The sequence below is a fragment of the Saccopteryx bilineata genome, chromosome 2 (assembly GCF_036850765.1).
Source record: "Saccopteryx bilineata isolate mSacBil1 chromosome 2, mSacBil1_pri_phased_curated, whole genome shotgun sequence".
Classification (NCBI taxonomy): domain Eukaryota; kingdom Metazoa; phylum Chordata; class Mammalia; order Chiroptera; family Emballonuridae; genus Saccopteryx; species Saccopteryx bilineata.
Genome location: NC_089491.1, coordinates 100627662 through 100654607, shown reverse-complemented (window position 1 = coordinate 100654607; position 26946 = coordinate 100627662). Strand labels below are relative to the sequence as shown.

Below are 26946 nucleotides of genomic sequence, written 5' to 3'. Positions count from 1 at the left end.
GGTCAGTGGTTGTGGCAATGCAGGTTCCCACTGGATTCGGTCAGACAAGTAAAGGAACCAGAGCCAGAGGATGGTGGTCCATTCCGTCTGTTAAGAGTCTCCCAATGGCAGACAAGCAAGCAGGCAGGGCAAACTGCTTCCCCCTCTTTCTGGACTCCTAAGCCAAACAGACCCGGGAGGGGGGAGGGCATGGGAAACCTCCTCTCCTGCAAACAATAGCAACAAATAGCCCCTCCCAATGGCGACAGGCAATCCACAATTTGCAATCTGCTGCCCTGAGGGCAAGCACCCACATCCTTACATAGACTATACACACATGGTGCTGTCCTGTGCTCATGCACCAATCAGGCGAAGTACAAGGCAAGCAATCCTAACATACTTGTTTGCCCAACAATTTGTTACACTGATGAATCAATAGCAATACATTGTTATTAACTGAGTCCAGAGTCACCTTAGGGTTGCGTGTTTGTGTTATAAAGTTCTATGGGCTGTAACAAATGTGTCAGTCATGTACTTGCCACTATAGTATCAAACAGAGTGGCTTCACTGCACTAAAAATCCCTCCTCCCCAAACCCTGACAACCACTGGCAGGGTGTTTTTTTGTTTTGGTTTGGTTTTTTAACTGATTGATTTTAGAGAGAGAGGAAGGGAGAGCTAGAAAGAGAAGCATCAATTTGTTGTTCCACTTATTCATGCATTCACTGGTTTACTCTTATATGTGCCCTGACTTGAGAGAGAACCATGACCTCGGTATATTAGGTTAATGCTTCAACCAACTGGGTACCCAGCCAGGACACCACTGGTGTTTCCACTGCCTTCATAGTCATACGGTTGGGGTCAGTCTGCCAGCTTTACAGACTAGCTTCTTTCACTCACTGTGTGCCATTTCTGCCCTACAGAAGTAGTAAATTCATATTGCTCATTCAACCTAATAGAACTATTCCCCTTCAGTTATATACAAATACAGCATATCTATATGTGTGCACGTGCATTTCTGCATGGACACATACATGCAGTCACACACACACACCCTGCTTACAAAGTAAGTCCAGCCACCCTTTCCCACACTGATTGAGAACCTCTGGGGTCTGTGTGCACCAGACTGGGTTGGGGTGGAGCAGTGACAATGGCAGTCCTGTCTTCAAGCAGCTTAGGGTTCAGCAGGGGAGCCAGCGCCCCAAGGCCACATGGGACACAGGCCCTGAGAATGGGCATACCATTCTTGGCCTATGGGACCCCAGACAAGGATAAGAAAGCCCTGAAGCTGGCAACTCCTGGAACCAGGGTCAGCCAGAAACACATGGTGGCATCTGGAGCAGAAGAAGCCACCCTGGCAGGCTGAAGCTGCTGAGGACACCGCTACTGTGTGGTGTTCGGCACAGTGTCCGGACAGGTGAGCTGAAGCCAGACAGGCCAGCAGGGAGCCGCACCTGCCCGCACGCCAGTGCTGCCCCTACCCCACTCTGCTTAAGCTCGCCCGTTAACTGGACACTGCACAGAACTTGTTTAGGGAACATTATAACTAGAAAGGTCATTGTTGTATCAAAAGGAAACCCGCCTCCCCATAACCTACTATCCCTTTCTCAATGTTCCCTTCAGAAGCCCAGTGCCCAGGGCCGGCCACTGGGCAAGTGCTTCCACATGACCAATTTCAAGGATCTGACCCCACACCAAAACACACATAAATCCTCCACATATAGGGTTGCTGACCGCGAACACATTCAGGATGGTTTAAAATAAGGTGGAGAAACCTTACACTGCTTTCCAGGAGAAGGCCTTTTAAGACAAATGTTTGAAAGCTGGAACTCGAGACTGTCATCTCTATAAGTGGAAAATGTTCAAAACATGGTGTACAGAGATGCGTTGTAGAATTGGGCACCTAACACTTGTATAATTACGTTAACCACTTTAAATTCAATTAAATAAATAAATATTTTTTAAAAAAAGAAAGTGGCCCTGGCCAGTTGGCTCAGTGGTAGAGCATCGACCTGGCGTGCAGAAGTCCCGGGTTCGATTCCCGGCCAGGGCACACAGGAGAAGCGCCCATCTGCTTCTCCACCCCTCCCCCTCTCCTTCCTCTCTGTCTCTCTCTTCCCCTCCCGCAGCCAAGGCTCCATTGGAGCAAAGATGGCCCGGGCGCTGGGGATGGCTCCTTGGCCTCTGCCCCAGGCGCTAGAGTGGCTCTGGTCGCAAAAGAGTGACGCCCCGGAGGGGCAGAGCATCGCCCCCTGGTGGGCGTGCTGGGCGGATCCCGGTCGGGCGCATGCGGGAGTCTGACTGTCTCTCCCCGTTTCCAGCTTCAGAAAAATACCAAAAAAAATAAAAATAAATAAAAAAGAAAGTGGTGGTGACGGTTGCAGGGGTTTGTGGATGCCTAAGAAAGTGAATTGTACACACTAACTGGGAAGTTTCTGGCTAATACACTGTATCTCAGTTCTGCTGTTGAAGTAAAAAGGGGGGGGGGCGGAGTACTGGAGAAGTCCTGTGTATGTAATGTGTTCAATCTAAGAGACTTGCTACTCTGTAGCAAAACGCTTAATTGCAGGTGACTGAAGTAAATATGGCTGACTTCAGCAGTCACCCCCCCCCAAAAGCAAGTCTTCCCTCGTCCAGTCCGTGTCCATTCCCCCCCCCCCCCCCGGTTCACAGCTACCTCCCTCCCTATGCAGCTCGTGTCCCCTAAGACCTGGTTTTCCAGGCTGCCCAGGATTTCTTAACGTACGTAGTTCAGCTTCCCGAATTCCCTGGACAATTTCTTAGGACTAATACTGTGTCATGAACGAACTTCTTTCATCTCCAAGACGACACTCTGCTCTTAAACGAGGACTCCCTGGACACATTCACACCAGACCCCTCGCTATAACAGCTGGTGTTCGGGCCACCAGGACTCCACCACCTTGCTACCCAGCCTGATGGGCTTGGATTCGAACACGAGTCTACTTACTTCCTTATACTCTGTTCTTTCTCTAAATACCCAGTTCATCCCGTTCCAATTCATATTAAAGCAACCAAAATCAATTCATATTAAAGCAAAGGCCAGCTCATAAAAATAACAGCTCCATAGAACCCAGAAACCCCTCCCTGCCTGTGGGTGCAGGACCATCGGAGCAACGAACCCTTGATTAATGGCCTCCCAGGTATTACTCTTCCACCTCCAGCTCCCGTCTAGCGTCTAGCATGAACATTATTCAAAGATCTCAGAGGATCACTTCACGTGTTTCATGGCCTCATTTAATTTTTTCTTCTTCTTCTTACCAAACATGCACCTGGGCTGCTACAAGTCGGGCGGACTTGTAAGTCCCTGGAGGAACTTCTTCTTTTTTGACAGTTGGCAATAAAAATTCTCATTTCAGCTGCTTATACCAGCGCCCTGAGGTTTTTAAGCCTGCCAGTGGGGGGGGGGGGGGGAGGCAGGCCCCACCCATCTCGGGTTCTGCTTCCTAGGACCCCATGGGGAAGGTCTTTCTGCACCCCTTGGAGCGGGCACCCGCCTGCACTACCAGAGCAGGTTCAAGGGAGAGAAGAACCAACAGCTCCAATGTTTACCGAACCCGCATTTTCTGAAACATTTTGCACAGGCTGGATGGGGCTGCTCTGAGCAGCTCAGACCCCTACCTATACAGCTACCCAGCTGCCACCACCGGACCCCCTAGTCTCTGCAAGGGAGGGATGGAAGGACCCCTGCCCCATAAATCCAATTCAATCCCCAACATTAACAGCATTTAAGAGCTATTTCTCCTCTTTTGAAGAGCTGGTAAGGAGTTGAAAAAGACTGTACAGTGTTATTAGTAAGATCACAATATTGACAGAGCATATACTGTCTAATTCGAAAACTCTGGAACCAGGATGTTAATTTCTTCTCTGACATCGGGCCCTTGTTTGTATTTAAGAATAAACTAGGCCCTGGCCGGTTGGCTCAGCGGTAGAGCGTCGGCCTAGCGTGCGGAGGACCCGGGTTCGATTCCCGGCCAGGGCACATAGGAGAAGCGCCCATTTGCTTCTCCACCCCTCCGCCGCGCCTTCCTCTCTGTCTCTCTCTTCCCCTCCCGCAGCCAAGGCTCCATTGGAGCAAAGATGGCCCGGGCGCTGGGGATGGCTCTGTGGCCTCTGCCCCAGGCGCTAGAGTTGCTCTGGTCGCAACATGGCGACACCCAGGAGGGTCGCAACATGGCGACGCCCAAGGATGGGCAGAGCATCGCCCCCTGGTGGGCAGAGCGTCGCCCCCTGGTGGGCGTGCCGGGTGGATCCCGGTCGGGCGCATGCGGGAGTCTGTCTAACTGTCTCTCCCTGTTTCCAGCTTCAGAAAAATGCAAAAAAAAAAAAAAAAAAAAAGAATAAACTGGCCCTGGCTGGTTGGCTCAGCGGTAGAGCGTCGGCCTGGCATGCGGGGGACCCGGGTTCGATTCCCGGCCAGGGCACATAGGAGAAGCGCCCATTTGCTTCTCCATCCCCACCCCCCTCCTTCCTCTCTCTCTCTTCCCCTCCCGCAGCCAACGCTCCATTGGAGCAAAGATGGCCCGGGTGCTGGGGATGGCTCCTTGGCCTCTGCCCCAGGCACTAGAGTGGCTCTGGTCGCGGCAGAGCGACACCCCGGAGGGGCAGAGCATCGCCCCCTGGTGGGCAGAGCGTCGCCCCTGGTGGGCGTGCCGGGTGGATCCCAGTCTGTCTGACTGTCTCTGCCCGTTTCCAGCTTCAGAAAAGTACAAAAAAAAAAAAATTAAAAAAAATTAAAAGCCTGACCTGTGGTGGCGCAGTGGATAAAGCGTCGACCTGGAAATGCTGAGGTCGCTGGTTCAAAACCCTGGGCTTGCCTGGTCAAGGCACATATGGGAGTTGATGCTTCCAGCTCCTCCCCCCTTCTTTCTCTCTCTCTCTCTCTCTCTCTCTCTCTCTGTCTTTCTCTCTCTCTCTCTCTCTCCTCTCTAAAAAAATGAATTAAAAAAAAATTTTTTTTTAAAAAATTTAAAAAAAAAAGAATAAACCACGTGCTCCTCCCTCCTGCACTAAAAGTATGGAGAGAGGAGAAAGGGCAGAGGCCAGGGGAAAAGGCTGGCATCTTATTCACTCAGCGCCTCTTCCCACACCTGCTGTTTCAGGGAGGACTCAGGTGCTCTGCCAGATGCTCGAGGACATGCCAGCAGAGGGCGGGAAGAGCTCTGCCCTAGGTGGGGAAGCAGAAAAATAAAGGCACCATCGCTAGGCCGGGTAGATGGTACGTTCAGAGAGTTCCAAGCTGTGCACAAACAGGAAGTAGGGCCCTGCAAGGGCACCAGGAGTGATGTGAAGGGACCCTAATTCAATGACTGTACTATGGCCCTAGACAGTCAGGTGCCTTGCCAATCTATCAAAATGACAGATCCAGGTTTTAGATATCCAGACTTTATAAATAGGAAATCAGCTGATACTGAAATCAGCCAGACCGTGCAGACACAGTCAGCACCAGATATCTGACTCCCTGCCAGGGTCTCTGCCAATGCCCTGGACCCACAGCGAAGGGGGTGGACCCACAGCATCCCAGAGCGGACACTAGGCTCCCGTCCTGTTCATGTCCCAGGTGGCATGTGGCCAGCCTCAAGAAAGGGGGGGGCAGACATGCCGACCCTTTCCCACAAAAGGGCCCGCAGAAAGGCTCTGGACATACCCTAGGGGTCGCTCAGGCTGCAGGACCACATGGGTCAAGAATTCAACCTTAGCATACTATAGAATGTCTGCCTCTAACACGGGGGTTTAAATGTGGATTTCAAATGAAAACTTTAAGAACTGCATGTGGTAGACCTCCTGCATGGGAAGTTATACTTGATGCCAGTCTTCTATACTGTATACTGACGTCAACAGTGAGGCGGAAGCAGTTGGCAGCGGCTTGCAGGGCAAGGGAAGCACAGGCAGCGGGCGGTAGGGAGCGGACACGGCACAGGACCCTGTGCTTGCTCGAAGGCTCCTCAGCCTGTCTGTGTCACCAGCTCCTCCTTTGCCAACCTCAACATGGTGAGCCTACCCCAAAATTAGCCCCAGTAAACACTGGGCAAAGGACATGAGCAGACATGTCTCCAAAGCAGACACAGGGTCGGCCAAAAAGCACATGAGAATGTGCTCAATCAACATCACTAGTCCAGAGGGACGCACAGATCAAACCCACAGCCAGAGACCAGTCACACACATTACAAACGCCGTTATCAAAAATTAACAAAAATACTGGAAAGGACACTGAGCAGTCGGACCCTCACACGCCTCTGGTCAGGATGGAAGAGTGTGCCGCTGTGGGCGAAACAGTCTGGCAGTGCCTTAAACACTACACAATAACCCCACAAGCCCACAACCCTGCTGCATGTACCCAGGGAGCAACAGTACAGCGTGTGGGCGAGGTGCCCCTGGAGCCAGTCCCAGCAACTGTGCAGTCCCATGGGAAATGCTTCATGGCCCTGACCAGTTGGCTGAGTGGTAGAGCATCACCCCAGCACGTGGATGTCTCGGGTTCAATTCCAGTCAGGGCACACAGAAGTGACCACCCCTCTCACTCCCCCTTTTCTCTCTCTCTCTCTTTTCCTCCCCTAGCCATGGCTCTGTTGGTTCGAGATCATCAGCCAGGTGCTAAAGATGGCTCTGTTGAAGGCTCAGCCTCAGGTGCTAAAAAGAACTTGGTTGCAAGCATGTCCCAAGATGGGAAGAACATCAGTCCCAGACGGGGGTTGCTGGGTAGATCCCAGTCAGGGTGCATGCAGGAGTCTGTAATTCTATCTCCCCTCTCCTCACTTGGAAAAGAAGAGAAAATATTTATAAAAGGGAGGGAGGGAGGGAGGGAGGGAGGGAGGGAGGGAGGGAGGGAGGGAAAGAAGGAAAGGAAGGAAAGAAAGGCGAAAGAAAGAAAGAGAGAGAGAAGGAATGAATTAGTCAATAAAAGATTTAATTCCTCTGAGGTGAATAAAGTTGAATTTAAATTTCATGTGAAATATTTAACCATAAAAGTAAGTCATAACCCTCCTAAAGGATATTTTTTAAAATAATCTTTAAATGGAAAAGCTCAAAATACAAAAAATAAAAGCAATTTAGTTTGACTCCAGAAACCGCTCTACATGAAAACAAATATCATAAACAAACTTAAAGGAAAACTTGAGAAAAATATATGCATATTATCTGGAATAGAGTTAAACATGCTTAGAAATTGGTTTAAAAAAAATTGTAAACAACTCATAAAAAATAAGTAGAGAAAGCAAACAGCTATTTCCCAGAAAAAAAGAAACAAAAATGAGTTATGAAGACATTCAGCCTCATGGACAACTTAAGTAATGTCAATGCAGAGAACTAACATGACATTTCTGAAGACTTATTAAGACTAAAATGTCTAACAATTTCCATTGTTGGTCAGGGCTTAGAAAATGCAGAAAAGCTCAAACACCCTTGTGGGAAGCATAAATTGCTGCCACTTTCTGGAAGAACAATTTTACGGAATCTATAAAAAAAATTTTTTTAATTCACTTCTGGGAACTAACTCCACAGATACTTATCCAAGCACAAAGAAAACAATGTGTCCACAGATGTTCACTACAGCACTGTTACATGTCAGTAGCTAAAATCAGAAGCAGTATTCAGCCTGACCAGCAGTGGCACAGTGGAGAGAGTGTCAACCTGGGATGCTGAGGTCCCAGGTTTGAAATCCCGAGGTCCTTGGCTTAAGTGCAGGTTCACCACCTTGAGTGCGAGATCATTGGCTTGAGCACAAGATCATCGAAATGAGCCCGAAGGTCGCTGGCTTGAGCAAGGGTCACTGATTCAGCTTGAGCTCCCCACTTCGACAAGGCATATATGAAAAACAATCAATGAACAAGTAAAGTGAAGCAACTACAAGTTGGTGCTTCTCATCTCTCTCCCTTCCTGTCTCTGTCTCTCTCAAAAAAATATATCAGAAGTATCCACCCATTGGAGATCAGCGAAATAATTTATATACATCCAGATGACAGACATTAGTAAAGATTTAAAAAATGGAGTACCTGGCATGCACTAATATGGAAAGATGTATAGGAACTATTCTATGTGAAACAGCAAACCTCAGTTCAGTACTACGATATAATCTCATTGTATTTAAAAATAAAATAAGGATGCTACAACATAGGTGAGCCCTGGAAACATTATGCTCAGTGAAAGAAGACAGATACAAAGGCCACTTACTGTATATATGGTTCTATTTACATGAAATTCCCAGAATAGGCAAATTCAGAGACAGAAAGATTAATGGTTGTTGAGGCTGGGGCAGGGAGAGGGGGAGTGACTGCTAATGTAGGGGTGATGATGAAATGTTCTGAATATAGACAGACTTGGTGGTTGCACAACATTGTGAATCTATGAAATGCCACTGAATTGTGTGCTTTAAAATGGTTAATTTTATGTCATGTGATTTTTACTATAACTTTTAAAAAATAAACAAATAAAGGTGCTATAGACAAAAGCATATGTGCCTAGAAAATGTCCCCATGAAGCATAGAGCCTGCAGCCAGGTTACCTGGGGATCTCTGGAGGGAGGCACGGCTCAGAGGGAGGAAAGAAGTAAGAGGTGCTTTTCATTTTACACTCCTCAGTGTTGCTTTAGTCAAACCATTGCATGTTACTGGGTTTCCTGGGTTTGTTTTGTTTTCTTGATTTTTATTGAATCAAGTAATAAATGCATTAGCCTGATAAAAAATTAAAACATGGCCCTAGCCAGTTGGCTCATTAGTAGAGCATCAGCCTGGGATGTGATGTCCAGGGTTCAATTCCCAGTCAGGGCATACAGAAGAAACAACTATCTGCTTCTCCACCACCTTCCCTCTCCTTCCTTCTCTCCCCCCACCCCCCCCCCCCGCCTCCTCCTGCAGCCATGGCTCAATTGGTTCAAGCAAGTTGGTCCTGGGTACTGAGAATGGCTCTGTGGCCTCTGTCTCAGTTGCCTCAGGCACTAAAATTGGCTCAGTTGCCAAGCAACAGAACAAGGCCCCAGATGGGCAGCATGGCCCCCATGCTGGGGGGATCCCAATGGGGGCACATACAGGAGTCTGTCTCTCTGTCTCTCTGCCTCTCACTTAAAAAAACAAATAGGGGCCCTGGCCGGTTGTCTCAGCGGTAGAGCATCGGCCCATCGTGTAGAAGTCCCGAGTTCAATTCTCCGCCAGGGCACACAGCAGAAGTGCCCATCTGCTTCTCCACCCTTCCCCCTCTCCTTCTTCTCTATCTCTCTCTTCTCCTCCCGCAGTCAAGGCTCCACTGGAGCAAAGCTGGCCCGGGCGTTGAGGATGGCTCCATGGCCTCCACCTCAGGTGCTGGAATGACTCCACAGTTGCAAAGGAGCAACACCCCAGATGGGCAGAGCATCGCCCCCTGGTGGGCATGCCAGGTGGATCCTGGTTGGGCACATGTGGGAGTCTGTCTCTCTGCCTCCCTGCTTCTCACTTCAGAAAAAAAATACAAAAATAATTTTTTTTAAATAAATTTAATTAAAATTACAACATTACAGAGAAAACTAAATGAAGTCTCTTTGATCACACCCAATGCCAGGAGCAGCCTCTTAGAACTATTTACCTACAAAAAAAAAAGAGAAAATAATGTATTGTTTTGTGGGGGTTTTCACATAGTGATTAAAAAAAAATACTTGCCATGATAAATAGATAATTAGGCCCAAGACAAAGCTCCCTCAACTCATGAAGACACACACCCTACCACCCAACACACACACCCAAAATTCATGGCAGGCCCTAATCTATGGCTGGGAAAAAGCAATTTATAAAGAGTATTTTTAAAAATTTAATCCTAAACAGATCAACTTATACCCACACTTGGCTTTCCTTTTCATTTGTTTTATTTTCTATCAGCCTGGATTCTAGATCCCACAGAAATCTGTGGCTAATACACTTAAAAAAAATATTGAACTATCTTGGGTTTCTTTTAATTATTAAAAACAGAAGGAGGAGGAGGAGGAGAAGGAGGAAGAGGAGGAAGGAAGCAAGGGAGGGAGGGAGGAGGGAAGGAGGGAAGGAAAGAAAAGGAAGGAAGAAAGAAATGGGCCCACAGTTTTAGCATAGCAAAAAAAGAAAAAAAGTGAACCTTATTTGAACTCTGAAAACACCTCACTAATTAGAGGTAATTATGTCTGGGTTTGCCTTGTGAAACAATGGGTTTTCCTTTTTCCAAAATAAAGTTATAATGACATACTGAATTTTACAAATAATGAAAGAAAAATGGTATCCCTCAAAAAAGCTGGATCTTACCTATGAAACAACTATGTGCTGCACCATTATTGATACAATCAGAAGGTTGTAGCTCTGGACCCTGAGAAAGAAGATACCAATTAGAGAGACTCCTGATGGCTAACTGGGCTGAAATTTTTTAAACAGAGCCCAGCAGCCATTTCTACACAAGACCTCTTGCAAACCACACTTCAGGGTGAATCCTGCACTGTAACTGCCCGCCTCCCTGTACTCACCTGCACCCTGTTCCTGCCACAGGAGCCAGCCCTTATAAAGGAGTTCCTGAAACTATATTTTAACCAATAGGGTGGAGGCTTTCCTTGCCCAATCAAAGCTGCATAGCTTCCCCCACACACACACACACACACCAGCATCTTCACCAACCAATCACAGCAGCTCCGTTCTGACCAATCAGGGCAGTGCTTTTTAGACCAATCAAGATTACTAGATTTGGAAGTCCTCATTTGGCTACGAATGAACCAATCAGGGACCAGGGGCAGGATTTCTGTCTATATAAACTCCGCTTTGGCTAAGAGAGTACACTTTCTCTGTCCACAACAGACCGGCTGTTGTGTTGCCCTGGCTGGAGCTGAAACACCAAGCAGGTAGAGCAGAGCAGAGCTATGTCTCCAAAGAGGAGCCTGGCTCCAGGGCTGCCCCACAGCTGTGCTGCTTCATATTTGAGCTGTTTGCACTGAATAAAGTTTACTTTTAACCACACCCCAAATTGGGGATTCCTGTTGGCACTGAATTGGCACCAACAACCATCTGCTGACATTCAGCATCATGCATCTCATTGGGATCCAAAGCATCCACAGTCAGAAGCTCTGTCAGCCACCAGGGTGCAAGCTGAGTGACCCATGTATATGACCACTTCTAACTCTCCCCTCTGCATAACCCCACACACACCCCTCTCTCCACCACCCAAAGGTGCTTACACCAGTGGCCTCATAAGCAGCTTGCTAGGCACCCGTGCCACTGCCCCACAGCCTTCACGAAAGCTCCTGAGTGGCTAGCTAGGGGCCCCCATTGGAAAACTTGGGGTCAGTGTCAAGTGAGTGACTTTATTCTGTCCCTGGGAACTTTCCACTGCTGGAAGGCTACCCCGTGCTTTGTAACAAGGTAGAAGCGGCCTGACCAGGTGGTGGCGCAGTGGGTAGACTGTCGGACTGGGATGCGGAAGACCCTGGTTCGAGACCCCGAGGTCACGGGTGGCCTCATCTGGTTTGAGCAAAAAGCTCACCAGCTTGGACCCAAGGTCACTGGCACGAGCAAGGGGTTACTTAGTCAGCTGAAGGCCCGCAGTCAAGGCACATATGAAAAAGCAATCAATGAACAACTAAGGTGTTGCAACAAAAAACTAATGATTAATGCTTCTCATCTCTCCCCGATCCTGTCTGTCTATCCCTCTCTCTGACTCTCTCTCGGTCTCTGTCAAAAAAAAACAAAAAAAAAGGCAAAAGAAGTGCCATTGATCCAAAGAACAAGAAAATGCACTTCCAGAGCTCCATCCCTTACCAGACCCCCAAGACCCTGTGCACCCAGGACCCTGAGAGCCAACCCAGGACTCTCAGGGCCTCCCCACTGGGCCAGCCTTCAAGGCTTCCTACTTCAAAGGCCCCAGACAGGATAAATCAACAGGCCGAGAGCCTCACAATCCCAGCTTCCAAAGATGTCTGTTTTCCTTGGGGTTTGTTTTTTTTGTTTTTTGTGGGGGTTTTTTTGTTACCCAAGCTTCCTTGAAGGAAACAACGGCCTGGGTAGGGGCCTGGATGGGCACTCAGCATCTTGGGGCTCATCAGGGAGCCTCTGAGGGACCACCTCACTTGCTCTGACCTCTGGGAGGCCACTCATCAAGGCCTCAAGTCCCTTCTTGAGAGCCAGGCAATTAGCTGGAAGAAGGTGGAGAGGAGAGGTGGGTAGCTGACCAATGACCCCTGGAATGCAGGCCTGGACAGGGGTCCAGTGGGCACAGATGTGCTCGGAGGCCAGCCGGGGCAGGCCGCAGCGCTATCCAGAGAAGCACTGGCCCACAAGCTCTCCCGAAGGAAAAAAGACTTGCTCCCTGATGCCAAACTCTCCAGAAAGATTCACTTGCCCACGTCAGACCATGGGCATACACAGAGCTGGTAGTGGGCCTGGTGAGTCTGTGCCTGACTTCCCAACACTAACCAGCCCTGGGCCAAGCCACTTAGCCAACACAACAAGGTTCAGAGGGCTCAGAAAGAAAGGGTATTGGTTAGCAGTGGGGCCTTTCTATCACATAAATTCCTTTGCAGATACTCCAAAAAGAAAAGCAATAGAAAACAGTACCAGATTAGCACACACATAAGGGTAGACATGTATATGAGTCAACTGGGGCTGCCTTAGCAAAGCACCGCAGCCAGGGCAGCTTAAACAACAGACACTCAACATACCTCTGCTCTGAAGGCTGTATGTCAGAGATCAAGATGTGGGCAGGGCTGGTTTCTCCTGAGACCTCCCTCCTAGGCTTGCATATGGCCTCCCTGTGGCTTCACATCTATCCTCTCTGTGCGTGTCTGTGTCTGACTTACCCCTTTTTAGAAGGATACCAGTCATATTGGATTAGGGCCCACTCTAAAGACCTCACTACAACTTGATTAGGTCAATAAAGACCATCTTTCCAAAAAAGGTCACATTCTGAAATGAACTACTAGGAGTTAGCCTCCAATATATCCTTTTTGAAGGGGAAACACAATTCAACCTATATCAATAGAATAGTCTCTTCATAGAAAGTCATTAAGTAAGAACAATGAACCTCCATCTTATAGCCATAAAAATGTGAAACTGTAATTTCAGTGATTTAAAATTATTTTCTAGTTTTATTGGACATAATTGACATATACCACTGTGTAAGTTTAAGGTGTACCACATAATGGTTTGAATTACATATATTGTTAATTTTTTTTAATTTATGATTCCAGTGAGAGAGGAGAGAGAGAGACAGGAACATCGAGCCGTTTCTGTATGTGCCCCAACCGGGAATCGAACCGGTAACCTCTGCACTTCGGGATGATGCTCTAACCAACCGAACTAGCCGGCCAGGGTTGAGTTACATATATTGTGAAATGATTACCACAGTAAGTCTAGTTAGCATCCATCATCTCATTAGAAATAATGAAAAGAAAAATCAAAAAAGAAGATTCTCCTTGTGATGAAAACTCTTAGAAGTTACTCTGAACAACTTCCCTATGTAACTATACTATACAAGCAGTGTGAACAACCATCATGTTGTACTCTGTCGCCCTCATACTTAACTGATAACTGGAAGTTTGTACCTTTTGACCATCTTCCTCTACCTTCCATGTTGTAACTTTTAAATCATAGTTGACATATAATATTGTGTTAGTTTCCCGTATATAACAGTGATTCAGCATTTACATACCTTTCAAAGTGATCACCACAGTAAGTCGAGTATCCATCTGACACCCCAGTTACTATGATATTATTTTTTTAAGATTTTATTTATTCATTTTTAGAGAGAGAGGAGAGAGAGAAAGCGAAGAGGGAATGAGCAGGAAGCATCAACTCCCATATGTGCCTTGACCAGGCAAGCCCAGGGTTTCGAGCAGTTGACCTCAGTATTCCAGGTCCACGCTTTATCCACTGCGCCACCACAGGTCAGGCCACTACGATATTATTGATTGTAATCCCTATACCTTACATCCTTGTGACTTATTTTATAACTAAAAGTTTATATTTCTTAGTCTCCTTCCCCTCTTTCACCCATTTACCCACCCCCTCCTCTCTGGCAACCATCAGTTTATTCTCTTTATCCATGAGTTTGTAACACCGTATATTTTAAAAGACAGCTCCAATCATATTTCCACTCAACATCCTTTTAAGTACATCCCGTATTTTGCTTTAGGTCTCTCCACAGAAATGAGAGGAGGTTGTTTAGATCAATCACGTGCAGCACATACCCTTCTGCAAACTGATTTTCTCCCCACCCACAACCTCTCTTTGAAATCCCCCTTAGGTGGCATCAACAGGTCTCTAAATTTGTTGTAACCTTTAACAGGCAATGTCCAACTGCCCTCAGGGAGGTGACTTGCAGGCCACAGCGCCACACTCCCCACACCACCTTATGTCCTTCGGTTTTAACAAGCTCAGGGCTCTGAGCATGGCGGAGAATGGCCCACTTCACACAGGCCGCAGCAGGGCACTGCTCCCAGGGGTGACAGAGGCTGCAGGGCACACCCAGAAAGAGGGGTCCAGATGAAGAGACCAGGAAGGGCTGGATTACATAAACCTGATGGGACCCTCTCTGTGCCGTGCCTGCCCCCTCCGCCCTCTTTCAAGGTAGGGAAGGTCTCTGGGCTTCTGCACCGGGGACCAGCCCCACCCGCAGCCCTGGGAAGGCAGAGAAGCAGCACCCACACCTGCTGGGATGCAGAGCCACAGGCCCAGCGGGTGCCCCCAGTCTGGCTGAGGGCCATTTGATGGAAAAACCAGTGTTGATGGGTGCACCTGGCCTGTTCCCACTGCTGCGAACAAACCCAGTATGAAAGGCCATTTCCCAGAGAGCTGGGCAAGCCCAGCAGGGCCTGGAATCACATAAAGTTTGTCTGTGATGCTTGCGATGACAGCATTGCGATTATGGGGGAAACAGTTCTTACCACTCATGCTAAAGTTTTTCCAGGTTAAAAAAAAAGAATAATAAGGCTGTGTAGGGCTCATGAAGTGTGGGCCAGAGGGCATGAAACAAAATTAACAGGACATGATGACTGTTACAGCTGGGCAAAACACATGGAGGGGTTCACAGTCCTCATCTAACTTTACTCCTGTTTGAAGTTTCCTATCATGAAAAGCTAAGGGAAAACACGTTAGAAGTTCTGACAGTTTAGTTCAGACACTAAACTGAGACTTGGCGATCTTCATTCAATCCTGTCCATAAAACTCTCCGGCCTCGAAGACACCTCCCCATGCCTGCGTGAGGTCTGAAACAATTTCCAGTAAGATTGTAACCATTTGAATCTTATTTCCTAAGAGGATTTGATAAGCTCTATTATTGATTCCACTGGCTACAATCATACACTTGTATCACTGAACATTTTCAGTTCTTTATTTATTCGTTTATTTTCTTCTTTTTTTCCAAGTGAGAGGAGGGGAGATGGAGAGACAGATTCCCACATGTTCCCTGATCGGGATCCACCCAGCAACCTCCATGTGGGGTCAATGCTCTCACCATCTGGGGCCATGCTCACAACCGAGCTTTTTGGCCATCCTCAGCGTCTAGGCCAATCTGCTCAAACCAATCAAGCCATGGCTGCAGGAAGCAAAGACAAAGACAGAGTGAGAGAGTGACAGAGAGTGAGAGAGAGAAGGGGGAAGGGGAAGGGGGAAGAAGCAAATGGTCACTTCTCCTGTGTGCCATGACCAGGAATTGAACCTGGGACATCCAAACACCAGGCCAACACTCTACCACTGAGCCAACCAGACAGGGCCAAGTTCTGTATTTTTAAATAATTTCAAATTTACATAAAAACTGCAAGATTCATGCATACAACCTCCCCCCACACTCTTCACCCAAATTCACTAGTTTTTCACATTTCACTCCATATACTTTATCATTCTCTCTCCGTGCCCACACTGGGTTTTTATTCTGAACCAGCAAAGAGGAGATGGCAGACATCATGCCCTTTGTCCCTGAACGGCCAGCATACACTTCCTTAGAGCAAGACGTGCTCCAACAGAACCTCCATACGATCCAAATTTAGAAGCGTCAACTTTGACAACACTTTTGTGTAACACGTCCGCACACAGTTTCATCAGAGGTTCCGATGACACCTCAGCATGTCCACATTCCGACACAGGTCCACCTGGAATCTCACTGTGCATGTGGCTGTCCTGTCCTGTGGCCCATTCCTTGGCTGTTTATCCTTCACTACGGCCAACTGTTCCATAAAATGCCCCTCCTCCTGGCTTGCTGGTTTGTGTCACCATCAGATTCTGGCTCTACACACACATACCACCATGCTGGAATGAAACCTAAGTGATGTCCTTCTTAGAAAAACCGTGTCCATCTGTCACACTGGCGGTATGAGCCTTGGTCAACCAGTTAGGGTGATTTCTGGTTTCTCTGGTCTACAGTCTGAGTGTGCCCTTGCAAATAAAGTCTCTGTGGGGAAATTCTGTGAGCAATAAACATTTCCTGCTCCCCATCCAACATGACCCCATATAATTAGATTCAGAATTCATTGATGATTTTTTTAAAATTTTTATTTATTCATTTTAGAGAGGAGAGAGAGAGAAAGAAGGAGGAGAGGAGCAGGAAGCATCAACTCCCATATGTGCCTTGACCAGGCAAGCCCAGGGTTTCGAACCGGAGACCTCAGTGTTAAAGATCAATGTTTCATCCACTGCGCCATCACAGGTCAGGCTCATTGAGGATTCTTGCCCGCATCAATCTGTATAACTATTGTTGCAAATGTGATTTTTCCAATCCATTTTACATTTATTAGTTGGCAGTTTGCTGTAAGAAGAAAGTGCTTCATAGCCCTCATTTCCATCTACTGATGTGATGCCGTGGGTTAGGTGAGGTCCCCCAAGATTTATACCCACCCAGAACTTCGAGCGTTACCTTATCTGGAAATAGTCGTTGCAGAAGTAATGAATTAGGGATCTGGAGATGAAATTATCCTGACTTTAAAATGGGCCTCACTCCAACAGCTGCTGTGTTTGTAAGAGCTGGAAGGAACACACAGAGACACACAGAGGGGACAGCCATGGGAAGGAGTGGAGACAGGAGGGACGCTGCCACAAGCCCAGGATCGGCAGAAGCCACCAGGAACTGAAGAGGCAAAAGAGGGACTCTCCCTCAAGGCCTCTGGAGGGGAATGCACTGCTAACACCTTGACTTTGGACTTCCCAGCCTCCAGAACTGGGAGAGAACCAATTCCTATTGTTTTAAGTCAACCACTTAGTAGTACTTTGTTGCACCAACCCTGAACAACGAATTACATGTATTTAATTACTTATCTACTTATTACCAATTTTGAATCATAAATTTCTATTCTGTTCCACGTATAATCCAGGCTTGTTCTTATTTATTTGATGTTTAAATTGTCCCAAGCTTAAACACTGGAACTCCCCCAAGTTGGCATTTCTATATTGAATATGCTCCCGTTATTTTTGACCACTTACGTTCTATCACAAGAGCACGCTCCTGGCTCATCTTGTATTTTTTCGGGTCCTGAGCCCATCATCAGTCATGTCTCCAAGGCATGCTAGCTCCTTTACTGTGTAACAGTATTTAGTAGCCAAGCTCTGGGTACAAAGAATGCTCGTTCATAATGAGGTGCTAGGAAATAACTTTTATGCGTACAAAAAGTATTTCACAAATTCTTAATTATAATCTTAACATACTATTTTATTCATTTTAGAGAGAGGGGACAGAGAGAGAAGCCAAGAGAGAGAAGGGGAGGAGGAGCAGGAAGCATCAACTCCCATACGTGCCTTGACCAGGCAAGCCCAGGGTTTTGAACCAGCAACCTCAGCGTACCAGGTCAACGCTTTTACCCATTGCGCCACCGCAGGTCAGGCAACATACTATTTTATATGTGTGTGAATATGAATATATGAAATCATGAGTTATACCAATCTTTCCAATTTCAATCCAGCCCCTCAGGGCTCTTTATCGCTTTCCCTTGTTCCGTATTTGCATCTCCCATCTCCACGGGGAAACCCTGGCTCCGACACTATCATCACGTCTCTCATTTGCACAATCCCACATTCAAGGAACAGTTTCAGAATTGTTACACCCATACCCCAGTGAGAAACAAACCTACTAACGGGGCAAGATTTGTCATTAGGTGTGTTGTTTTTAGTCCCAACTGAGGCTCTTCACTCAAAGTACTGGGTCCAGTTTACTGGAAGTAGGATTTTTTTCCCCCATCAGGGTAGGTACATGATTCGTTTGCAATATATTTGGATTTATTTACTTGTTTGCATTCAGTTTTAGTTTCCCACAGTCTTTAATGACTTCATTTTATTTTTAAATATGTAGGACATATGCATGTTCCAAAAGTCAAAACTATACAAAAAAGTATATATATATATATATATATATATATGAGTAAACTAAGAATAGAAAGAAACGACCCTCATATAATAAAGGCCGTAGATGACAAGGCCACAGATAACGTGATACTCAGTGGTGAAACACAGAAGGCTTTACCTCTAAGATCAGGAACAAAACAAGGATGTCCGCTTTCACCATTTCTACTAAACACTGGAAGTTCCAGACAAAGCAATTAGGCAAAGAATACAACAAGAAATAAGAGACATCTAAAATTGGGAATAAAGATGGGAAATTATCTCTGTTAACAGAGGACATGATCTTAAATATAACCCACAAATATTCTCTTTTGAGTTAAATAAATGAAGTCAGCAAATCCTGCATTATACGAAATCAACTGGCGAAAATCAGTTGCATTTCCACACATTAACAAAGAACAATCCAAAAAGAAAATTGAGAAAATGTTATAACTCACAATAGCATCAAAAGAAAAAATAGGCCTGGCCTGTGGTGGCGCAGTGGGATAAAGCGTCGACCTGGAAATGCTGAGGTCGCCGGTTCGAAACCTTGGGCTTGCCTGGTCAAGGCACATATGGGAGTTGATGCTTCCTGCTCCTCCCCCTTCTCTCTCTCTCTGTCTCTCTCTCTCACTCCTCTCTCTCTAAAAAAATCAATAAATAAAAAATAAAAAAATAAAAAAAAAACCCGCCCACTTTAAAAAAAAAAAAAAAAGAAAAAATACTGTATACTCAGGAACACATCAAATCAAGTGGGTGAGAGACTTGTACACTAAAAACTACAAAATATTGCTCAGATAAATTAAAGATCTAAATAATGGACAGCTATCCCATGTTTGCAGACTAGCAGACGTGTTAAGATGTCCATACTACCCTAAGCCATCTAAAGATTCAGTGCAAGCCTTAGCAATATCCCAATGACATTTTTAGCAGATTCAGAACATCCTTCTAAAATTCATATGGAATTCCAAGGGCTCCCAAATAGCCAAAACAACCTAAAAAATAAAGAACAAGTTGGAGGATTCACACTTCTCATTTCAAAACAAACAGCAAAGCTACAGTTATCAAAACAGTGGCATAGGCCCTGGCTGGCCAGTTGGCTCAGTGGTACAGTGTCAGCCTGGTGTGTGGAAGTCCTAGGTTCAGTTCCCAGACAGGACACACAGGAGAAGCACCCATCCACTTCTCCACCCTTCCCCATCTCCTTTCTCTCTATCTCTCTCTTCCCCTTCTGCAGTCAAGGCTCCATTGGAGCAAAGTTGGCCCAGGCTCTGAGGATGGCTCCATGGCCTCCGCCTCAGGCACTAGAATGGCTCCAGTTGCAACAGAGCATGGCCCAGATGGGCAGAGCATCGCCCCCTGGCGGGCATGTTAGGTGGATCCAGGTCGGGCGCATGCAGGAGTCTGTCTCTCTGCCTCCCCTCTTCTCACTTCAGAAAAATACCAAAAAAAAAAAAAAAAAAAAAGAGTAGCATAAAGATGGACACACAGACCAATGGAATAAAACCTACATACGCAGCAAATGACAAAGGTGCCGAAACCATTCAATGAAGAAAGGAGAGTCTTTTCAACAAAGGGTGCTGGGTAAACTGGATCCCCACATGCAAAAGAATAAAGCTGAACCCTTACCTAAGACCATGTACAAAATTAACTCGAAATGCATTAAGGAACTAAACACAAGAGCCAAAACTACAAAACTTTCAGAAAAAGACCTGGGGAAAACTTCATGACTTTGGACTCAGTAATTATTTCTTGGATGACACCAAAAGCACAGATAAAACAAGAAAATAGATAAATTGGATTCATTAAAATTAAAAACTTTGCATTTGCATCAAAGGGCATTATCAACCCCATAGGATGGGAGAAAATATGTTTAAATCATGTCTGATAAAGAGTTAATATCCAGAATATATATGTCTTATAACTCAATCAAAAAACCTGATTTAAAAATGGGCAAAGGGCTCTGACTGGTTGGCTCAGTGGACAGAGTGCCGGCCAGCATGTGGACATTCTGCATTCAATCCCATCAGGGCACACAATAGAAACCACTATTTGATTCTCTTCCCTTCCCTCTCTCCCTTCTCTTCTTCCTCTTCCCCTTCTGCAACCAGTGGCTCAATTGGTTTAAGTGTACACCCTGGGCGCTGAGGATAGCTCCGTTGATTCCAGCATCAGCCCCAGACGGGGTTTGCCAGGTGGATCCCGATCAGGGCACATGCAGGAGTCTGTCTCATACATACACACACACAATTGGCCATTAAATAGTATATACAGATGACATGAAAAGATACTCAACATCAATCACTAAAAGATACTACTTCACACTCATTATGACTATTACCACTAAAATAGAAAATCACAAGTGTTGGCAGTCTGATGATTCCTTAAGAAATTAAAAATAGAACTACCATATAACTCAGCAATTCCACTTCTATGAATTGAATACATCCAAAAGAATTGAAAGCAGGACTCAGACAGACACCTTGGAAACAACCCAAATGTCTGCTAATAGGTGGAAAAACAAAATGTGCTATAAATATGGTATGTGTGTGTGTGTGCGTGTGTGTGTGTGTGTGCACACAATGCAATATTATTCGGCCTTACAAAAATTAAGTACTGACATGCTATGGCATGGATGAATCTTGAGAACACTATGCTAAGTGACAGAAGCCAGACATGAAAGAACAAATACAGTGTGGTCTGACCTGTGGTGGCGCAGTGGATAAAAGCATCGACCTGGAACACTGAGGTCGCTGGTTCAAAACCCTGTACTTGTCTGGTCAAGGCACATATGGGAGTTGAAACTTCCTAGTCCTCCCCCATTTTTCTCTCTCTCTCTCTCTCTCCTCTCTAAAATGCATAAATAAGTAAAAAATTTTTAAAAAAGAACAAATAGTGTGATTCCACTTATATGAGGTACCCAGAGTGCTCAAGCTCACACAAACAGAAAGGAGAAGAGGGGAGGGTGCTAGGGGCTGGGGGAGAGGCACTGAGAATTAGTGTTTAATGGGGACAGAGTTTCCCTTTGGGGAGAATAAAAAAGTTGTGGAGGTGGAGGGTAGTGATGGTGGCAGACACTGTGGATATATTTAATGTCACTGAGTTGTGCAATAAAAATGGTTAAAAGGGTCTATTTTATGCATATATTATAATAAAGATCTGAGTAACCTATGTCACTCCCTGATTTCTCCTTTCTGAGTTTCTCTTTGCAAAAAATAAATTAATTAAAAGGCGATGTACAATCAGCCAGTCCCTCCACTCCTTTTCCCCATCCACCTCTCACACTACTTTAAGACAAGAACGCACCTCATCACCGTCTCTTCCTATAGAATTACTGTGGTGCTTAATTTTCCACTTTTCTAAACTGCTCTGGGCCCTGGCCGGATAGCTCAGTTGGCGTTGTCCCAATGCACAGAGGTTGCCGGCTGTTTCCGGGTCAGGGCACATACAGGAACAGATTGGTGTGTGTGTGTGTGTGTGTGTGTGTGTGTGTCCCCTGTCCCCCTTTCTTTCTCTCTTAAAAAAATCAACTTTACTCTAAACAGCTATATGTTCTTTGTTGGTTAATTGACCCTCCAGGAGGACAGGGTGTGGAAACCATTATGTAGAGGAATTTGAGAGTTAGGGAAAACCCTCCCCCACTCCCAGGGGACTTGAAGAAGCAGCTACATTCTCCACAGATAACATCTCAAAAGTGACAGGGTGCTTACTGAAGCTCATTCCAATGACAATTAGAGACATACACATACCACCTCCCACTGGAACTTAAGCCACTTATTCTAATTAGGCTAAATTTTTCTGTAATTATTTCCTTCCCTTTGGCTTTGAAATTTTTCGGTTTTTTCAGAGATAAAACTTACAAAAAAGAAAGCAAGAAAGAAAGAAAGGAGAAAAGGTCAGAAATCCCAACAATGATGCTAACACACCAATACAATTAATCTCTTTTTGAAAAGCTTTCTGAAAACTTCCAACATTGTTAAACCATTCCTTGGCCACTCTGCTAAAATATGAGTTTAAGCAGATCACATCCAGACATATTTTATGACAACTGCACATTCAGCAGAGCCATCCCACCCTTATTTCCAATTTGGCAAACTCCTCGACCAAACCAAATACATTGCACTAGGAGTAGGAGGCGGTACAAACCCAACCTGTGCAGCCATAATTAATGGGCTGAGCTCCTTGTTTTGCTTAGATCTTTACTTCAAAACTCAAGAAGCGCTCACTGCCCCCTGAACTAACACTTCTGTTACAGTGCCACAGTCCAACAGCACAGAACTAGAGAGCCCAAAGGGTCACTGAGAAGTGATGTTTCCAAACCAGTCCTTTCAGCCCAATGGTCCTTTCATGAAATTTTTACTGGCCACACAAAATGGGACTTGACCAGCAGTGAATGTGTCCTCTGCAAAGCATAAACTGCAACCCCATTACTTTGAAATCTTTCATGTATGATATTCATGGGATCCACATGGAGGTCACCGCAGGGTCCCCAACAAGGAAGTATCTTAATAACAACTTTCTTTACCAGTAAGACTCACAGCCTACAACGACACCCCCTACCTCCCCATGGGGCACAGCAGGGTAATCCCCAAGCTTTGCAGTCCAGCCCATCTCCACGTGGTGACCTCAGGATTGGGGCTGGGGCACAGGTCCCCCTCCAGGTTCCCAGTAAATGGACCAAAAGGCCTCTGGCATGAGAAGATGGTTATAAACCTTGGGTAGGGGGAACACTTAGCAGCCCATTTTCTTTTCCCTGACTAGAACTGGGAATTAGTATAATTAGAGCTCTCCCAGGGCACAGCATTAGAGAAGACAAATTTCCTGTACTTAATCAGGCTGGTGGGGGCTCTGCAGATCGGGGAGGCCCAGCCTTTCACACCCAGTTCCATTCCAATGATAATGATAATTTTCCACATCCTGGCCTCCCAAGGAATGCATTTTAAAGGAGCGCCACTTCTCCAGCTGAAACCTGGCTTTAGAAATCTCCCTGTAAAGGATTAATCTTCCCTACTTGTCAAACAGGCTGTTCCCCTACTCCTGCATTTCCATCCCATTGATCTCAGGGAAAAGATTTGGGGTGGGGGGCAAAGGGCATGGTAAAATTCTGACTCGGCCAGGTTTAAATGTCTCTGAGGGTAAAAACCAAGGCAAGTCACACCCTAACAAACAATGACATACCAGTACCAGTTACAGCTGTACTTTGACCAAACAATAGGAAGAAGGTTTACCAATAAAAATAGAGAAGTTCAACTTCACATTGCCTCCTAAAGCCACAGATTACTGTCACCAAAAAGTATCCCTGGTAAACAACACTTTGGAACTGATGTTGCTTTTTCGCATGCAAAATATTAAGCAGAATTCGTGGCAGTGTTCTAACCGTGATGCACTGTACTAATACGACGTTCAGCCTCACGGACTAGTAAGCCCCCGCAGTAGTCACCAGGGCTCAGTGGTATATAGCTTAACACCGGATATCACACAAGGTCAATAGGGTTCAGAGCCTCAGGATGGCATTCTTTATCAAGTAGACGCGAGGGTTAAACTCGCTCTCACTCTTAAATACTGAAACATTTCCAATGTGTGCTGCTTCTTTGCTTAGTACACACTCATAATAAGAAAAACATGTTGCCTTCCTACATACATAAAAACTTTTATTTTTCCACAAAGTCTTCTTATGCAAGATGTTTTCGTTTACTTCCAAATGAATCGCTATATTTATTACAACCATCACTCCAGGGAACCCGGCCAGAAGTAAACACTGCACTGTCAAAATGAGGGGAGACTGGACCTCTGGCCCCCATTCCCAGTCTGTCCTACCTAAGCAGGCAGGGCACTTGTCTCCTTAGGGAACAGCCTTGTATAGAAAGGGAGAAGAACTTACAGATCCTTTTAAAATAACCTTTGTGCTTTTACACAGTAATTTACATATTGTGTATAAAACACGCTCAAATTACAGAGATTCCTCGTCACCGCAGAAAAGATGCCAAACACCGAGTGTCCTGAAATTGTAAAACCGATTCATATTTTGAATGTAATCATATTCTTTGAATTTTCAGCTAATTCCAGAAGGGAGAGAATTATAAACAGCTTCCCTGCTCCTTCCCCTGAAAAGATTACTGTTATTTTACTGGAAAAATAAAATCACCTCCACACAGGGTTCAAAATTGAACGAAAACGACACAGGATTGCTTTGTTTCTCAGGGATTTCTTAAACTCGACTGGAAACGCCGATGACGATGCTTAACTACCCCGACGGGAATGCGAGCCAGTTGCCTGTTCTCGTTACAATGTTGACGTAGGCAACAAACGCATCACCACCCTTTCCCACCTAGCCCACCACCAGCTCCGCGCCCGCACCCTCATCCTGAAAATGCAACTAAAACCGCCCCTGTCGCACTTCCGACACTAACCCCCAAGTGGCCACCATACCCACGCTACGCAGCCGCACGTGGAGCTCGGAGTTTGTCCCCCCACCCACCCGGCCAACATTGCAGCAAATGAGCCCTTGGCTCTAAAGGAAAAAAGGTTCTTGCAGGTGGAGGGAAGCAGAAATCCGCAGGGATGTTGTCCGAGTCCCCCGGACTGACTTAAAAGGTACCAATTTACTCACCATTTAGCCGCCCGCCCTAGGCGGTTGATGCTTTAAGGGGCAGCAACGTTAGACCCCATTCCCAAGTCAAGTAATCAGCATCTGCTTAAACCCAGATACCCCCAGGAACGGTGGCCCAGCACTCCTGAGTCGGAGGATGGGACCCTGGAGCGCGCAGGTGGCAGCAGGACGCGGGAAGAGCTGAGCCCCTTCCCGCGCGGTTGCCCTCATTCTCACCTGCTTGCAGGAATGTGGGGGCGGGGGAGCACAATCCGTGGGGTGGGCGACACTTAAACCCACTTATGTGTAAGAGAGAGAGGCTCACATTTTAGGAGAGTCTAACCTCAGCCTGCAAACCTCCGGCCTGGAAGCACCGCGCCCTCCCCCACCCGGCAGGATGCCCGAATCCGATCGCGCGGCGCACAAGTCCAGGTGCCCCAGGCATCTGGACCGGGTGGGGAGCACCGCCCCCGCCGGTACCCCAGGCAAGTACCCCCAGGCCACCTGTGAACCTACAGGCAGGTCCTACGCGCCGCGGAACCCAAGACAACAAGTCCGCGCAGGGCTTCCCGGGGACAGTGGGTGTCCCTCGAGGAAAAGTGCCACCAGGGAGCCGGATCTGTCCCTCCTGTCGTGCGCCTCATCCCTGATCCCGAGGTGAGACCCGAAGGTGGCCAGGCTCTCTACGCCCCAAGACCACCCAGAGACCGCGGACCCCAAGCACAGGATACGCCGCTTCGGCCACCTCCTGGCAATGGGGGAGGGGAAGGGGCCAACAAAAGGGAAGCCCAAGCCCAGCTCAATCAAGCGGCGGGGTTTGGAGCCCCGGGGGCTCCGATGCAGACAGGGGCGCCGGGGTAACCTCAGGTAAGAAGGCCGAGTCAAGGTCCTAAGAAATATAGACCACATCTGAGGACCCGGCGACGGACCACGTTCGCACTAACGAACCTCGGAAACCCCCGGCCAGGGGCTCCCCGCGGCGGCGCCCGCCGGCCTCTGGAAACACTTAGCCAGCCTCCGAGCGCGCTTTATTGGAAGCAGCCCCAGCGGAGGGGCGCGGGCCGGGAGCGGAGAAAGGAACGGCCTCGAGCCAGCAGGCCCCCCGGCGCACGGGTCCTACCTGAGATCCGGGGTCCGAAGAGCAGGAGCACAGCGGCCGCCCAGACGGCCGGGGCGCACAGCAGCGGCAGCGCCGGGCCCCGGGCCATGCCGCGGGCGTGGGGGCCGGGCGTGGGGCCGGCGCGGCGCGGGGGGCCGGGCGCCACCACCCGGGTCGGCCGCGCGTCCGCTGCCCTTTCTCCCGGGCGCTTCGCAAGCTGGTTCCTTTCGAGGAACGCGTGGTCCGCCTCCTCTCCCGGCCGGTAAGGGCCGCTCAGCTCCCTCCGCGGCGCGGTCGCGGACGCAGGTTCGAGAGGACAGCGAGACTCCGGGACGCGGGCTTAGGCGTCCGGCCGCCGGGACGAACGCGAGGGGCGGACCGTGGGCGCGCAGGAGGCAGGGTCCCCGGCTCACCCGCCCCGATGGGCAGAGCGAGACCGTGGCAGGCGCCCCCTGCCGGAGGGACTCGCCTGCGGCGGGCGTGGCGCGCGGGAAGCTGGGGGCCGGGGCCCGAGGCCGGGGGCGTCTCTGGGTCCTGGGATATGCCTCCCGCTCTCGCCCTCTGGCCTGCGCCTCGGGACTTTAGGCCGCAAAGGTGGCGCCTTGAGAGCGTCCATCCGCGCCCACCTTCAGGGTGAGGGGCCCAGGGGCCTGCTCACAAATCAGTAACTCAGGAAGACACCGCGCCCCGCCAGCCTCCGCCGGAGCAAATCAGAGTCACCCAGCCCCAGAAACCAACGCAGGAGAAGCGAGAGCTTGGAGAAGGGAATCGTTCACGGAAAAGAACGGTCCGCCTCCCTCTGGCGCTCTCCTGACCCTCCTGGCCACGCTGCGGCCGCCCCGTAGGGACCACCACGTCCCTCCGAAAAGCTCAGAAACTGCTGGGGTGGGCTGAGTGGAGGAAGCCCTCGGGAGCGCGATTCTCATTCTCTCTCTCTCTCTCTCTCTCTCTTTGAAGTCACCGCAGATTTTGGTAAATTGTGTAATTT

The 26946-nt window shown here is 47.7% G+C and overlaps 1 protein-coding gene across 1 annotated transcript in view; it reads right to left on the bottom strand.

Annotated features, from left to right (window-relative positions):
• The window catches only part of ROR2 (receptor tyrosine kinase like orphan receptor 2), a 221048-nt gene extending 194528 nt beyond the window's left edge, over nucleotides 1–26520 (bottom strand). Inside the window, exon 1 of the mRNA XM_066257503.1 lies at nucleotides 25980–26520. Within this exon, the coding sequence (XP_066113600.1) occupies nucleotides 25980–26067 (88 nt within the window). The 5' untranslated portion in view covers nucleotides 26068–26520. The remainder of the gene's footprint in view (nucleotides 1–25979) is intronic.
• Between the last annotated feature and the right edge of the window lie 426 nt (nucleotides 26521–26946).